This window comes from Charadrius vociferus, unplaced genomic scaffold, assembly GCF_000708025.1.
Source record: "Charadrius vociferus isolate BGI_N301 unplaced genomic scaffold, ASM70802v2 scaffold125, whole genome shotgun sequence".
In the NCBI taxonomy this organism is placed as follows: Eukaryota; Metazoa; Chordata; class Aves; order Charadriiformes; family Charadriidae; genus Charadrius; species Charadrius vociferus.
In genome coordinates this window covers 1,833,491-1,847,989 of record NW_009649036.1, presented here as the reverse complement: position 1 = coordinate 1,847,989, position 14,499 = coordinate 1,833,491, and the positions used below count along the sequence as shown (strand labels likewise).

Here is a 14,499-nt window from a genome sequence, read left to right as displayed (position 1 = left end):
CTGGCTGCCCAGCCCCGGCTCCTCCAGCTGCTCTCGCTGTGGACTTGCAAGTCCAGTGTAACCCACGTGCCACTGGGGTGTTTTTCCTGGTCAGGGGTGTTTTCCTCAGCCTGGATGGTCCTTCTTGGGTCATGCTGGCCACCTTGGCTGCATGGGGTCCTTGCTGGCACCAGCCCTGGGCAGTGGCAGCAGACTGGTGGGCTCAGGGTCTCATGCAGCAATGTCATGAGGGTACAGCAGGGCTGATTGTCCCTCCATGCTCTGGAAGCTGTTATTTGCTGTTGTTTGCAATCTCAGCACCAAAAAGCAGAGGTAAAAGGAGTTATCTTGTAAAAGAAAATAGTAACCATTTTCTTTTTCAATAACCCCTCTTCAGGTCTTTCCCTCTACTGTAAAAGCTGAGTCTCAGTGGGACCCTCTGCTGCCATTACACCCTCTAAGCTGTTTTCTGGAAAGCTTTCCATAACTGCTATCAGCTCCAGTGGTGGATCTGCAGGGAAGGGCTCCTTAACTGGGCACTGCTGAGCCCAGGCTACCATCCTCTGCTGCCTCCTCCTGCCGCCCCAGCACTCCCCAGTGGTCTCCCCTGTGCCCTGCGACATCTCCGCGCGGGTCAGCAGATGCAGGAAAAAGGGGCTGGTCCTGATGAAGAAATGGCATCATATGCTGCCAAAGTTGATCTTGATAAGTTTCCTTGGGTTGTTACAGGCAGATAACCAGGACATTGCTATCCAGGAGTGTGCGTTCTGCCTGCCGGCAGTGCTGTCTGGCTTTATTAGCTTTTCTCATTCACTCCTGGGGTCCAGCAGTGCTTATCTGCACAGGAAAGTCAATTTTGGGACAAGATAAAGACCAGCTGAAAGCTCGGTAGCCCTTCCAGAATAACCATACAGATTAAATCAAGTAGTAGCAAGGCAGAGATTTGTCCCACCATTGTTTGGTGTCAGGAGTCAGCACCAAGCGGCTACATCCCTGGAGAGTCCCTGAGCTCTCCTGTGTGTCAGATCACCCTCCAGGAGCCTCTCTCCCTCCCCTTGGCTAAAGAGGGGCATTTAATGTCTTAAATGCAGTGCCAATAGTCATTTAATGATGTATTGTTGGGGGCCCCAGTCATGACTTGATGCGTTGTCTGAAGAGATGCTGTAAGCAGTTGACTGAATTCCAACACACCTTCTGCCATGGAGGAATTGCACAGGGACTCTCGCTGTAGCTAAGAATACCAATAATATCCATCTGAACCCAGACCTCATCCTGAGGCTTCATTAAAGGCCTCTGTAAGTCTTTGACTCTTTTCCAAACTCTTTTAAATTACTAAGTTGCAAGAGTTACAGTCACACCTATAATGAGAGTTTGGCATCCATCGCTGCTAGCTTTGGTACAGATGTTTTCCAAAATATCTAAGATTCAATCAAAAGGATATCTTGCTCTCTCCAATCATACTTTCTTTTCTTTAATGTAATCCAATTTTCTAGTTTGTTTGCTTGCCCCTTATTTTTGAACTCTTTGATTAGTATCCGCTTTAAAAAAATACTTAAAAATCAATGTCACTTGTAAGCTGAGAGCTGCGAGGACTGAATGCTGTCTACTTATGGCCTCCTTCCCAATTAGCACTCTGTTATTCACAGATGATGATACAGTAAATATGAGGGAAGCAGTATTATACCTCCTGTGAAAGGATTTTTCTGTTCAGGTGCTGTCATTTATATGGCACAGGCTGGTGGGTTTGTGCCCATAAAGTTAATATTATTTTATCAATTTATGGTCTCCACATGTGCCTGATTATGTGTCTGGAGGATTTCGGTTGAGCAGACTTCATGTGTCCCACTATTGAGTACACCTGGGTTTCTTTTGATCATTTTTTATGTTGCTGAGTCTCAACTTTTATATAGCTGAGCTGCTCATAATCAAAGTCTTTTTCTGCTCCTTACTACACAAATAAAGAGAGACGTGATGTGCTGGCCTTGGGGATTTGCAGACTGGCACTGTGCAGAGGAACCTCCACAGCAATTTTGGAGGAGAGACCTGCAAATGCAAATGCAAGTGCAATTAAATCAGGGCTCAGGTGTAGCCTAGTGGTCTGACTTCACCTGCTCCTTAAGATGGATAAACCCCTGTAGATTTGTGGGCATCTCCATTAATTAACTTCTCGGTGAAGGTAAAAGAGTGTCTTCTTGTTTCCCCTACAGGGAATGTTTTCTTAGCGCTGCTTTCTGATCAGGACGCAGCTGTTGGGGGAGAGACAGCACAGTCATCTCACAGGTATCTGTTCCCATGTGCCACCGCGTTAGGAGAGCTGAACAACCCGGCTGGATGACCCGGGGTTGCCAGGATTTTAGGCTGTGAGGTTTGTTGCTCCAAGAAGTGTCAGGTAGCATTGATGAAGCAACGTGGGATGGGAGTGTTCAATGCAAATGAGGACCAATATGAGTCAAGACTATATATATTTTCCTAATTAGAGACAGTTTTGTTTCTTTCCTTTGCAGATAGTTTTCCAGCAGACTGCATGTCTCTTTAGATGGGAAAGCAGCAGCAAAATGCAAATTCCATGAGACTGATTTAATAACTCTGTTAAACTACAGGGAGAGCAGAAAGAGCCAGAGCTGAACAAAAATTGCCATCAGATTTCCCAACCAACTTCCCAGACTTGGAAGAGGCAGATGGACACCTGATCTTTCAGACATGTGGCATGGCTGAATTTCCAAGCCTCTTGAGATGCCTCCTCCTTGCTTTTCTCCTCTCTCTGTTTCCCCTTGGAAATCCATCACAGACCCAACCATAACTGTGTGTTAGATGCTGCTGGTGGAGCCATGGGGAGTCAGTTCTTCAGGGCAGGCTCCCCAAACTGTGCCTGTAGGAGCAGACTCAAGTCCACTGAGCAGCTGGTGTTTGCAGTACCAAATCACAGCTTATTGCTGAAGTAGCTTCTGCTGGAAAGGAGCTGAGTCGGGAGCCTCCGGCACTCCGGGGCTGGGCAGGAACCCTCCTGGGGTAGGTCTTATGCAGACCCCTGCCTGCTGGTGTGGCTGGGCTAGCCTGGGCCACCAGCAGTGCAGCACATAGGACAGGGACTGGCTCTCCATCCAGACCCAGACCACAGCCAGGGCTTCATCAGAACCCTCCAGGTAGCCCCATGGACACATCAGGGCTCAACGCTAAAAGGGAAATTTTAATTGCACTTTAAACTCATTGCACAGTGTCTGATGCCATTTGAGGTAGATATGTATACCTGTTGCCTTGGATTATGCTTTCGTTGGAGTGGTTTTTAAATCCACAGTGTGATATTGTATCTCTCACGGCTATTTGTGATGACCACAACCCCCAGAAGATCGGAAGTACCAATGCTTTTTCTATTATTTTGTTTGTTTGTTTGTTTGAATGAACTTATTAGCCTGTAAACACTGCAAGTGGGAAGCCCTCATGGCCTGCCACGAGTGCTGGTGACAGACAGGCAAACAAAAGCAGTGAACGAAATGTTCCACTTAATCATTTTCTAACACTGTTGCAAATAAAACACTTTTATTGTTTCCATGGCAGATGCTTTCCACTTATGATGAATTGATGATGTCAAGTTGCTTTATGTTTTCTCCCTCTTCTGTTCCTCCTTTTCGCAGGCCAGACGATGTGATGCTGAAGCGCACCCACGATGAGACTGTCCTCTTGCACTGCTTCCTCTGGCCTCTGGTTACGTTCCTGGTTGGAGTGCTCATCGTGGTCCTGACCATCTGTGCCAAGAGCTTGGCTGTCAGGGCAGAGGCAATAAAAAAGAAGAAGCATTTGTAAACAGCAAGGCTGCTCACAGAAAAGAAAACCCTGCAAGAAGATCTCAAGTGGGGCAACTCGACACACCTGCAGGCCTGTGGGGTCACCCAGCTGCACCTCCTTCCACTGTCTCGTCTGACGGTGGAGTTGCTCTTGCCTCAGGATTATTCTTGGGGGACTGCCTCATGAAATGTCAGCTAATTGCTTCTTCTGCTATGACAGTAAATAAGTATATTGTACCAAAAAAGAATCTACACTGCACCAAATATGCTGTGCGCTGTTAGTCCCGAACAGCAGCTATCCAGGTCCTCGTGGTATCGAGAGACAGTTTATAAAACCCTCCGATGTCGCTCATTTCATCTCCACAAAGTGATCTTTACGATTGTTTAATACTAAATATTTAAAATATTTACTTTGTGATAGACTGCATTTCCAAAATAATAAAGTTTGGTTGTTTGGGTTTGTTTTTTATTTTTAACCTTTGTTCTGTCCTTGCTGTTGGTTGTTGGTTTTTTTTTTTTTTTAAAAAAAAGCTTTCAGACAAAAATAACTGTGATGATTTTGGTTTTTTCGCTGTGTAGAACTTCATTTTAAAATTCAAACTTTAACTTCTGTCTAGACAAAATTTTTCATCATCGCCTGTTCATTGTGAAGAAATGTAGAAATCTCTCAGAAATACTTCTCCAAAAAATGAAACGATTATTGGAAAAGGTGATTAAATACTAGATCTAATTTCATTGCCTCCGTGGTATTCAGTCCCTAAAGTTTTTCTTGTCCCCTCTCAGTTACCCTCTTCACCAAAATGCTCTCAGGCTGTAAGGAGCAGGGATTTGGAGTGGTTTTACATGGAGATCTTTTACCAGCGATTTCCCCAAATAGTGGAGTGCCTGAGTGCTTGCTGAGAGGAGCCTGTGAGCTGTGGTGTGACACATGTCACTGGGCTCCAGGGGTGGCTGGAGAAGGCCATCAACTCTTTGTAGGGCTGTGGGGGTTTGCTGCTGAACTGCCCATCCCAGTCACACCAGATCCATGCAGGGTCTCTCTAAAGGGATGCTCCAGAAAACACAAGGCAAGTTGGACACAGCATCATGCTGGGTGGCCTCTCTCTTCTTGTCCCAGCTCCTCACTGTGTATGACAAGAGTACCGGCCCTAGTCTTCAATTAGGTCAGGTTGCTCAGAGCCCCGTCCAACCGGACTTCGAATGTTTCCAGAGATAAGGCATCTACCACCTCTCTGGGCAACCTGGTCCGGTGTTCCACCACTCATTGTAAAAAAAAAAAAATGGCCTTAGAGCGGTTTCCCGGAGCACATCCATTGCAAGCTGTAGTCGGGGTGAGATCAGAGTAGCTTCGTGGTACCCATCCTCGCCCCCGCAGGGCTGCGCACCCTTGGGACCAGCTGTGCGGCTTGGCAGGGCTGGCACGCAGTGGAGGAGAGAAGCCACATGGCTCAGTCAGGAAAGTGAGCCTCTCAGCGTGTAATTACTGGCAAAGCGTTTTAATCTACATTAATAATTCTGCAATTCTAACCACACTGTTCATTGTACTAATCTCTCTTAGTATTATGTTTAAATACCTCGTGTTTTGATGTGTTTTTAGCACATAGGAGAGGTATTTCCCGAGAATGAGAAAAGTGCTAGATTTGAAAGCATGAAAGTTTTATTGACGTAAGGCACAGTGACAAACCTGCTTGTGTTGCCCAGTCTGCGTCTCAGATTAATTGTATTGTGTGTTTAAGAACTGATTTGCATATGGCTTGTTATTTTGTAAACTTGAATATGTTGTGGGTGTTGTGGTGCCCAGTGATGAGGGTCATTCCCCACTCCACTGCTTACTTGCTATGTGACTTTTGGAGAGTCCTCTGGTCCCGGTTGACACCGGGATAGCTGTTCCTTGGAAGGAACTTAAGGAAATCTATTAGTGGAGGTGGGAACTTGATGCTACGTGGCTAGTTACTCTGTATGAAAGACCCAACTAATGTTGATTGCATATGTTGAAGCACTTCCGGTTTTGTGGGTGAAAAATGCTGCTTGCATGAAGAATTCCCAATTGTCTGTCAAACATCACCCCTTTGGAGGTGCTTGTTGTCAGGGTCATGCAGGTACCCTCTGTCTCAACCTGCTGAAAAGGATAGCACTGGGTGCATTGGATGAAGAGAGGTTATGAGCTCTCAGCCTGTCAAATGAAAGCCTGACGATGTCTGAAGTGCCGTCCTGCAAAGGACAAGGTGTTTGGTTTCACTCGTGCCTCGCTGCCGTGGCCCCGCTTGCATCCTCTGTGATTCTCATGCCTTGGCAACCGACAGAAGCATTGCACATGTGCATCTGGTTTTGGGGGAGTCAGTTACTATATATATATTTTTTATATATTAATTTTTCACACTCTGCAAACCACAGAAAGCTGTTGCTGTGGGGTGGTTTGGTTATCTGGGTAAGGTGGTGACAAGTTCCCTTCCTTTATTTCCTCGTGGTAACTTCTTACAGGTAAGGGGAATCACCCTGATTTCAGCATATACACATCCTTTGTTTTCCCAAGGGAGAAGGGAATACGTGGTGACACAGATTCATCGGGGATTTTTAAGACAGTAGCTTGGGGCTCATAAATCCAGATTAACAAAATCCTCTCTAGCTCTGCTCCAGAAGCTTTTGTGACTGAATCATGCAGCTGGTTTTTCTGAGCAAAAGGCAAGAAGCGAATTGAGTTGATGCAGCTCACTTGGTCAGAAATCATATCTTTCAATCTGTTCAAAATACTGTTTGCAAAAGCCTTTGGAAGTCAGTAATGGTTACAAAGATGATATTAAATAATTTTTCAAAGAGATTAACATCTCAAGTTAAGCATCTAACTTGGTGTGCAAAGACAGGCAGTAAGTATTTCCCTGGCTCTGCAGTATGTGATGCTGAGGGGAAAAAAATCCTAAAATTCAATCTTCTGTCCCAGCCTGCACCTTGCTGATTTAGAAATGTCTTTCTAATCCCCACAGTTGATCGTGGAAGCTGGGGATTTCCTTCTAGCGGATTATTTGCCGATTTCCCCCTTGGCTTTGTGGATTTCCAGTTTTTGTGGCGTATTCTCAGAAGTGTATTTGCAGCCAAAGTGGCTGCTTTTTCCAGAGCCATCTGCAGAGTTGACTTTTGCATTTTATTCAATATTTATATGCTATCACTTTGAGGAATTTTGTTCCATCATGCTGTCTGCTGCTCCACTTCAGTAAGACCTGCCTTCTCTTTCATGTAGTGCAATTAAATCATTTTGTTTATACAGTATCTTTCTCTGTTAGCTTCTTAGGCTCATTTTAAAAGTTGAAGTAACAGAAGCCTTTTTTGTTGCACTTTTTCTGTTTTGCGTGTTTCTGTGTTGCCAGCAGCAGGCAAGACTTCACAACGCATTAGAAAATTTAGCTGCCAAAATGGGAACTTAATTCTGCCAGGAGCAGATGAGGAATGTCATGGGGGTATACGAGGGGGTTTTTAAAAGTCATTACCCATCATTTCTGGTGTAAACGGAGCCCTTTGACAGGAGTCCAGCACAGTCTGCTGGATTTGAAGGGCTATTATCATCTGGGCTCTTTGGTAAGCGCCATAAGATGCAAGCTGGGAGGAGTGGTGGAGAGGAAGTGCGGGTCTGAGTTTCCAAAGTTGTGCTTCCAGGTGCGTTTTGAGAGATTTGTCCTAGATCAGAGCAAAGAAGTCTGGGAAGTGTGAGGGTGCAAAGCTCTCCGTGCATCCTCCACCTGCCAATGCCTGCCCCAGCCCCGCGGCTGCTGCCCGCAGGGTTTCCCCAGCCGCTGTTGGCCTGCGGGAGCCCTCCGCTGCCGAGCCAGGGCTGCAGTGTCATCCCCACAGGAGCAGGGGGATGTCTACAGAGGGCCATCAGGCATCTCGGCTCATTTCACAACCTACATGAAAGGATCTGTCAAGCGTGTGTTATCCCGTCAGAGTCCAGCTGGGAAATGTGAAAGGGGAAACATTGGTTAATGTTTAAAACCCTTTCATAGATAAGGTGCAGGGATTAAATAACCTTAAGGAAGTGTCTAATGCAGTTTGCTAGGGGTTTAGGCCTTACTTTAAAAATTGAAAGAATTTTAAACCAGGCAGTTGACACCTGTGTGAATCTGGTACGATGGCGGACCAGTGTGGATCGCCTGTTAACAGAGGGAACGTGTTGCGCGAGCATCTTTGCTCAGCATCGCAAATACGGGAGCTGCCTGCCGAATCTGTGCTTCTGCAAACTTCAGCCTAAATGGCCAAAAGTGACTTAAAGCCAAGAATAAACACATGACAGAGGAGACACCTAGAAGAGCACTTAATAAGAAAAGAAAAAAACTCAGGCCATGGCTTATATTTAGGTAATCAGATGAAAGAAAGCACAGGAGAATTCCTAATTATGAAGCCTATTGTATCATGTGGATATTTTCTCGCAGTCCCTGACAGAAATCCTATAGCCAGAGTTGTCAAAAAATCAGCTTATTTCTGTGTGTGATTTCGCTGAGAATGAAAAGCTGCTTTTTTTTTTTTTTTTTTTCCCTCTCTCTCTCCTCCACATGGAGCAGCTGCTATTCCTCCATTAACTTTCAATCAGAAACCAACCCCTTCCCTTTCTGGCATCTTAAGAGGCTGCTGCGCTGATCTGTCAGGCTAACAATCTTTGTTGCAGCAAGCATGAGCGGGAAAACCTCTGAGGGAATATGTATGCAATTAATCATACTGCCTTGTCAGGTCACAGACCCACTGAATGAATCAACCCCAAAGTTTGATATTCGAGAGGCTGTGCAATTTGCTTTCTGGTTTGATACGTTAGCGTGAATGCTGTCATTACTTGCACTGTGTTTGATGCGCAGCTCTTTGGTGGTCTAATGGTTTTAAGTCTCGTAAGCCAAGAAATCGTTTTGCATGCATGGGATGCAGGGCTGGATATGCAATAAGAAGAGAAAGAATAGCCCATTAATTTATACAGCCGTAATTTGCATGTAACATTTCAATATAAAATATGTTGTCATAGCTGTAAAATTATGTACACACCTACAATGCACAATTTCCATATAGCACATACAGCAATCAATCTGAAATAACTCTCCTAGAAATGCAGTAAAAGTTACTTAGATCACCCTTGATATTGCATTAAAAAAAAAACAAAGCAATCTGTTGTAATTTAATTTAATGACTAACACAGTGTCAAACATTACCTTACATAACATAACTTTTTCATAACTTTTCAGCTAACATAAGGTTTATCTCTTTACTTATTTGAATGCCAATTGCCATTCACTAAAAGCTGTTGGAAAAAATCAACTATTAAGCTCTTTCATATAATTGCTTGTTCAGCAACTGACGGCAACTGATGGTTTCTGGACAGAACACTTCAACTATTTGGACTCCATACAGCAGGATCAATTCAAAAAAAGATGCGAGCAGCTAATGTTTTGTTTCAAAAGCCCCAAAGATCCAACTTTTAGGCCATTTCCATTCCCTCACTGTGGGATTGGGACAAATCCAGACAATCAGATAAGAAGCAATTTCTGATCATACCTAACAGAACGCGTGCCGTTTTGTTTCAAAAGCCCCAAAGATCCAACTTTTAGGCCATTTCCATTCCCTCACTGTGGGATTGGGACAAATCCAGACAATCAGATAAGAAGCAATTTCTGATCACACCTATCAGAGCGCATGCTGATATTGAAGTCTGTGTCTTTCCAATACATGCACACGGCTGCATTTCAGCCTGATGAACTTCAGGGCAAGAATGCAATTTCGGTATATTTCAATTTCAAGAAACAGAGGCTCCTACACCAAAGGGCTGCAACCTGCATTTTGCAGGTCAGCTGCTTCGAGTGGAGCTGCAGCCCTTCTCCGCTCGGCAGGAGAGCAGCTCTTCCCTGGTCCCTCTTCCTCCTCGCAGCAGTCCACTTCGGCTCGTGGTACCCACAGGAGAGGGGACAGAATGGCTGCCCCCCTCTCCGCTGCTGTGTCTGCCTCGGTCGGAGGCAGCATCATCTCTGGGATGTAATATTTGGTGCTTGCCGGAGGCAGCATCATCTCTGGGATGTAATATTTGGTGTTTGCCGGAAGCCTGGGTAGTGGGAACCCTGCCAGGGTGTGGGGCAAGAGTTCAACCTGGGGCTGTCGCAGGGAGCGCTCCCACCTACGGGCAAATGTGAAACGCTGGAAGGGGAGTGGGTTTGGCAACCAGTGAAATCTGTCGTGGAATTAAAAGGGCAGAACTATCTTTTCCTGCACTATTCCTCTGAAGAATAAAGTCTGAGACGATTAAAAATTAACCGTGAAATTGTCAGGAAGTCTGTTTTTAGGCGGGAGGAGACTAGTTTGGAAGGACCGCATATACAGCAGTCAGTCCATCTAAATAGCAAGTAACCTAGATCCTAACCATCTTTTTTTTTTTTTTTTTTCTGAAAATATCATGAAAAATTGGTCTGATACAAAAAGAAAAAAAGTAATATGAAAGTTCTGGAGTTAGCTAGTGTCTCTTGCTTTTGATGGATTAATTTTCAATCCTTACTGAAAATATAGAGCATATGCTATGAATCTACAAGTGTCTGGACAAGCGAATCACAGGCAGTAAATGATTCTGGTGTACAAAAAGCAAATCGTGTCCTGTGAACTTTGCTGCTTTTTTACAGCCAAACTGGAGACTAATGGAGACATATACGGGAAGCAATACACTGTAGGAAGCATTTTAAATAATGCCTCGAGATCTTATTAAAAAAATTAATTCAGATCAGGCTGGCAACAAGCGAGGGGAGATTGAAAATGGGCTGAAGAACTGTCATCACAAAGCAATAATGAACAGCGAGATACCGAACGCAGGTGTGGAGTGAGGTGTCTCGGTAGTTTTTTTCATGATATGAAATGGCAAGGTAAAGGGCAAATTAATTGAATTTTTAAAAATACGCCAGATCAGGAAGTTTGTGAGCTCCAGTTTGATGGGCAGGTCATTCAACAGCAAATATGAAGAGCTAAGAACATTAGCAGAAGAATAAAATGTCTTTTCTATTCCTGAAAAATACAAGGTAATAAAGGAGGACTGGAGAGGCAGAGCAAATATAATGTTTGGTGGGAAGAAACATCTTGGCAAGTAAAAATGTGACTGTAAAGCCTTCAGATAGTTGCTAGACAGCATGCTGGTGCGATCACCGCTAGCTAAACCCGGCTTTGATGGCATTTAGCTGGTGTCTTGGGCTGAAACCATAGCCTTTCCTCCAGTAGCTGTCTGTCACTTAATGGCTTCTTGGGGCAATGTGGGGGAACCCCTTTGGTTTTTTAACCTGTTTTAACCTACTTGTTTAATCTGTTTTGCCCAGAGCAAAGTGTGTTTCCCATTCTTTTTATGTTGAAATTGCTGGAAGTTCAGAGCACCGTTGCACGGGACTTTTGCAGCAATTTGAGCGGCGTCTGGTGCCTCAGGCTGCACGTTGGGGACAGCATGGGGGAAATGGATCTGAAGCCTTCGCTGCTGGGCTCTGCTGGCTTCAACTCCGTCATTGCAGCATCAGGAACATCACACTGACTTTTATTTCCAAAAAGCTGGATGGCTGCAGAACTCCTGCCTAAATGCATCCCCAGGGGAAGAAGTTTGCACGAGTTAATGCAGCGGGTAGGATGTTGCCAGGGTTGAAGATCACAAAATTCACTGGTGTCAATGTCAATGGGTTTGAGATTAGGCTGTTTTTTCCTCCAGAGGTATTTTGGGCATAAAACACATAGTGATGCACACAAGTCACTTGACAGTAACCTGTTTTTCTCACTTACAGGACATGCATGCACGCCTAAGGAGTTCTCGCTGTGTGAAGTGAGCAAAACGAACAAAGGTTTAGGCAAAACTCCATATTCAAATGAGTTTTTAGTGACTGTTCAAATTATGTCTTGACCTGTATTGAAACTTTTGGGAATGATTTCTTTTTGTCCATAATACCTGTACAGATTTACAGCCCATTTTGTAGCAATAAGGCAGCTAATGTATGGCTGCATAGTGGAAACTTGTTGCAGCATTAACTCTGCCTCCAAGTAAGATGGACTGGGAGTTGTTCCTTCTTTCCATCCTGTTATTGGGGTGACACACATACTCTTTGATTTCACGCTGTTGTCTCCTTCTTAAGCACACCTTCTCCAGGCACACAAATACATATGTATTGCGCGGTAAAGCTTTACCAAACTCATTATTATTCTGTATTCATGCACATCGAGCTGTCTCTCTCAATAATTAGCTTTATAATGATGGAAGACATTCTGTACGAACTTGCATTCCTCCTCGTTTTATTGTTCCTCTATCACTTCTGTCTAATACTTCTTATGTTGCATTTTCAAGGTTGCTTTTATTGATAACCAAAACAAAAAGGCAAAATAAAAGTGAAAAGCCAAATTGATTAGCTTTATATTTATTTTGTAAAGACATATTAAAATTAACTTTTTTCTTTGATGTACATTCTGTGCTTTGCTAAATAACCTTGAAGACTGTGTTGCCAAGTCAAGCATTGCTATTAGCAGTACTCATTATGTAGCTCAAAAATGTTCTGATAATTTGGCCCTCTCCATTTAAACACTACCTATTATCCCCTATGAAATCTGAATGAAATCTGAAAAAAAACACACGCAAGGAATGATGCAGCTTTTCCTACAATGAAGGGTTTGCTTCCCCTTTCAGGAGAGAGTATATTTCTGGCAAATGTACCACATTAAAATCTGCTCCATCATTGGGTGAGGAAGAAGAGGGCTGGCAGCACGATTATTTTTAATAGCATCTTTCAAGCAGGGACTTTAGTTGGGCTGTAGGTCTCTTCACATCTGCAGGAAGTGAGATTTTCTTTTACAGGCAGCTGAGCTGCTGCCTGCAGAGGTTTGGTGTTGTGCACAAGGTTGGACAGTGAGACTGAGAGGGATACGAAATGCAGGGATCCTGGTTCCTCAGTCCCTACCCCAGCTGCTAGCCCAGTTTCTCCTGCTTTGCCGAAAACATCCGCAGGAAGATGCAGGCGTTTCTGCACATCGGCAGCCCCATTAACTGCTAATAATTCTCTGGGGGAGCCAGCTCTGCGGGCCTGGATGTGTGACTGCAAGTGACGGTGCTTGATTCTGCTTCCACCACAAGCGCTGGATGCTGGTTTAGTGATGAAGCAGCAGTTGGCTGTGCTAGCCGGGGATGATACTCTCACGTCTGAGGGAAGGGAGACAGATTTCCTTCCCTTCCTCCCTCCCCCAGTTGCTTTATCCCTTTACTGTTCCTCTGAACAATGCCCTCGCAGTTTGATCTAATTTTCTTTGAACTGCAGGCACTGCATAACTCATACTTTTGCCTGTTATTGCTTCCCTAAACATCTGCCGTTATTTATCCGGATGGTTTAAACTCTTTATGTTCAATTTATTAGTCTCTCTGAGAATTACCTCCAGCTTTGTGTGGAAATATACTCAGCGGTGGAAACAGCTGCCAGTCGTAGGGCTCTTCCAGCTCCTCTTGTGATGGTTCTCATTACAACAAGGCGATCTCCAGCACCCTTTTGGAGGATGGGATTTGATGACCATGCCGTTTTCCTGGAAAGAGGCAGCAACCCCATTCAACACAAGCTGGCACAATCTCTTTTATCATCTGAGTTTTAATGCTGATCCAGAGGCAGATGCCATTGGCATCACCCTTTTCTCAGTGATGCTGGTGAGAGAGCTCCCCTTCTCCTTTCCAGCTGGGCTTGCAGCGGCCGGGAGGCAGCAGTGGGTTCCCACCGCACGGTACTTTGCCAGCAGGTGTGGGGACATGGCATTCATGCTGCCAGCAGCTGTGGCACCTGGCCTCACCCAGACCTGCCCCATCAAGTTCATGCCATGGTCTTAAACATAAATCAAGGAGGACAGTGGGAGAATGGGCTTAGAGCCTCACATAGATTAATTAATGATTTACTCTTTTTTTTGTGTGTCATTCTCCTTTACTTTTCAGCCCAGTGCTAGGCTAAACCGCTTGCTTCAAGATCCCATCTTGCCCAAATCCCTTATTTCCTACCATTGACATGTACCAGGAGCCATGGTTAGGTCACACCAACTTGTGTGGCAAATTAAACGACCCACAATGTTTGGGGAAAAGCTTGATTTTAATACTTAATTGTGAGTATCAAGTTGGAGGCTAGAGGACCATTCATTTCTTCTGGTTAAAGGCCATTGCACAAGCAGCCTTTAAAGTTCAATTACTTCAAGGCCCATATACCATCCAAATCTGTCTGTGTCTCCGCTGTAAGGTTTAAAATGCACCACTGTTTTCTATAGCATCTTGCATGCCATCTGTTTTCCAAATCACTTTCCTCAGCTGCATAATTTAATTACCGAGATAAGAACTAGAGGGGGGAGGATATGGAGGTGTAGGTAAGGGAAATTTGTTTGTGAAGTCTCTGCACCAAATTCTCCCTTTCAGTGTGCAGGTACTAGAAGACGTAAAGTGGCATTTCAGGAGCAAAGGGGATGTGGTCACACTAACAAGATCCTCAGCTTCCCCATCTCCCTGCTGGAGGTCCATGCAGGGAACAAAGTCCCACCACATTGGGCTTATCATACACTTGGCATAACACAGGGCATGAACCAATATCCATCCTCCTGCTGTCCAGAGCTTTTCTTTCCCTTTCTCTGGTCCCCTATTCTCCGTGGCTGGTTCCCAGCCATTGGTCATCCTTGCAAGCTATGGGAAAGCCAGGGTTAGACTCACTTTTTTCCAAATCATCCTTCCTGTTCTTCACAGATGTAGGTGGCA

General features: G+C 44.7%; 1 protein-coding gene across 1 annotated transcript in view; it reads left to right on the top strand.

Moving 5' to 3' along the window:
- The window catches only part of KCNMB4 (potassium large conductance calcium-activated channel, subfamily M, beta member 4), an 11,961-nt gene extending 8,181 nt beyond the window's left edge, over nucleotides 1-3,780 (top strand). Inside the window, exon 3 of the mRNA XM_009887831.1 lies at nucleotides 3,612-3,780. Within this exon, the coding sequence (XP_009886133.1) occupies nucleotides 3,612-3,780 (169 nt within the window). The remainder of the gene's footprint in view (nucleotides 1-3,611) is intronic.
- Nucleotides 3,781-14,499: the final 10,719 nt, after the last annotated feature.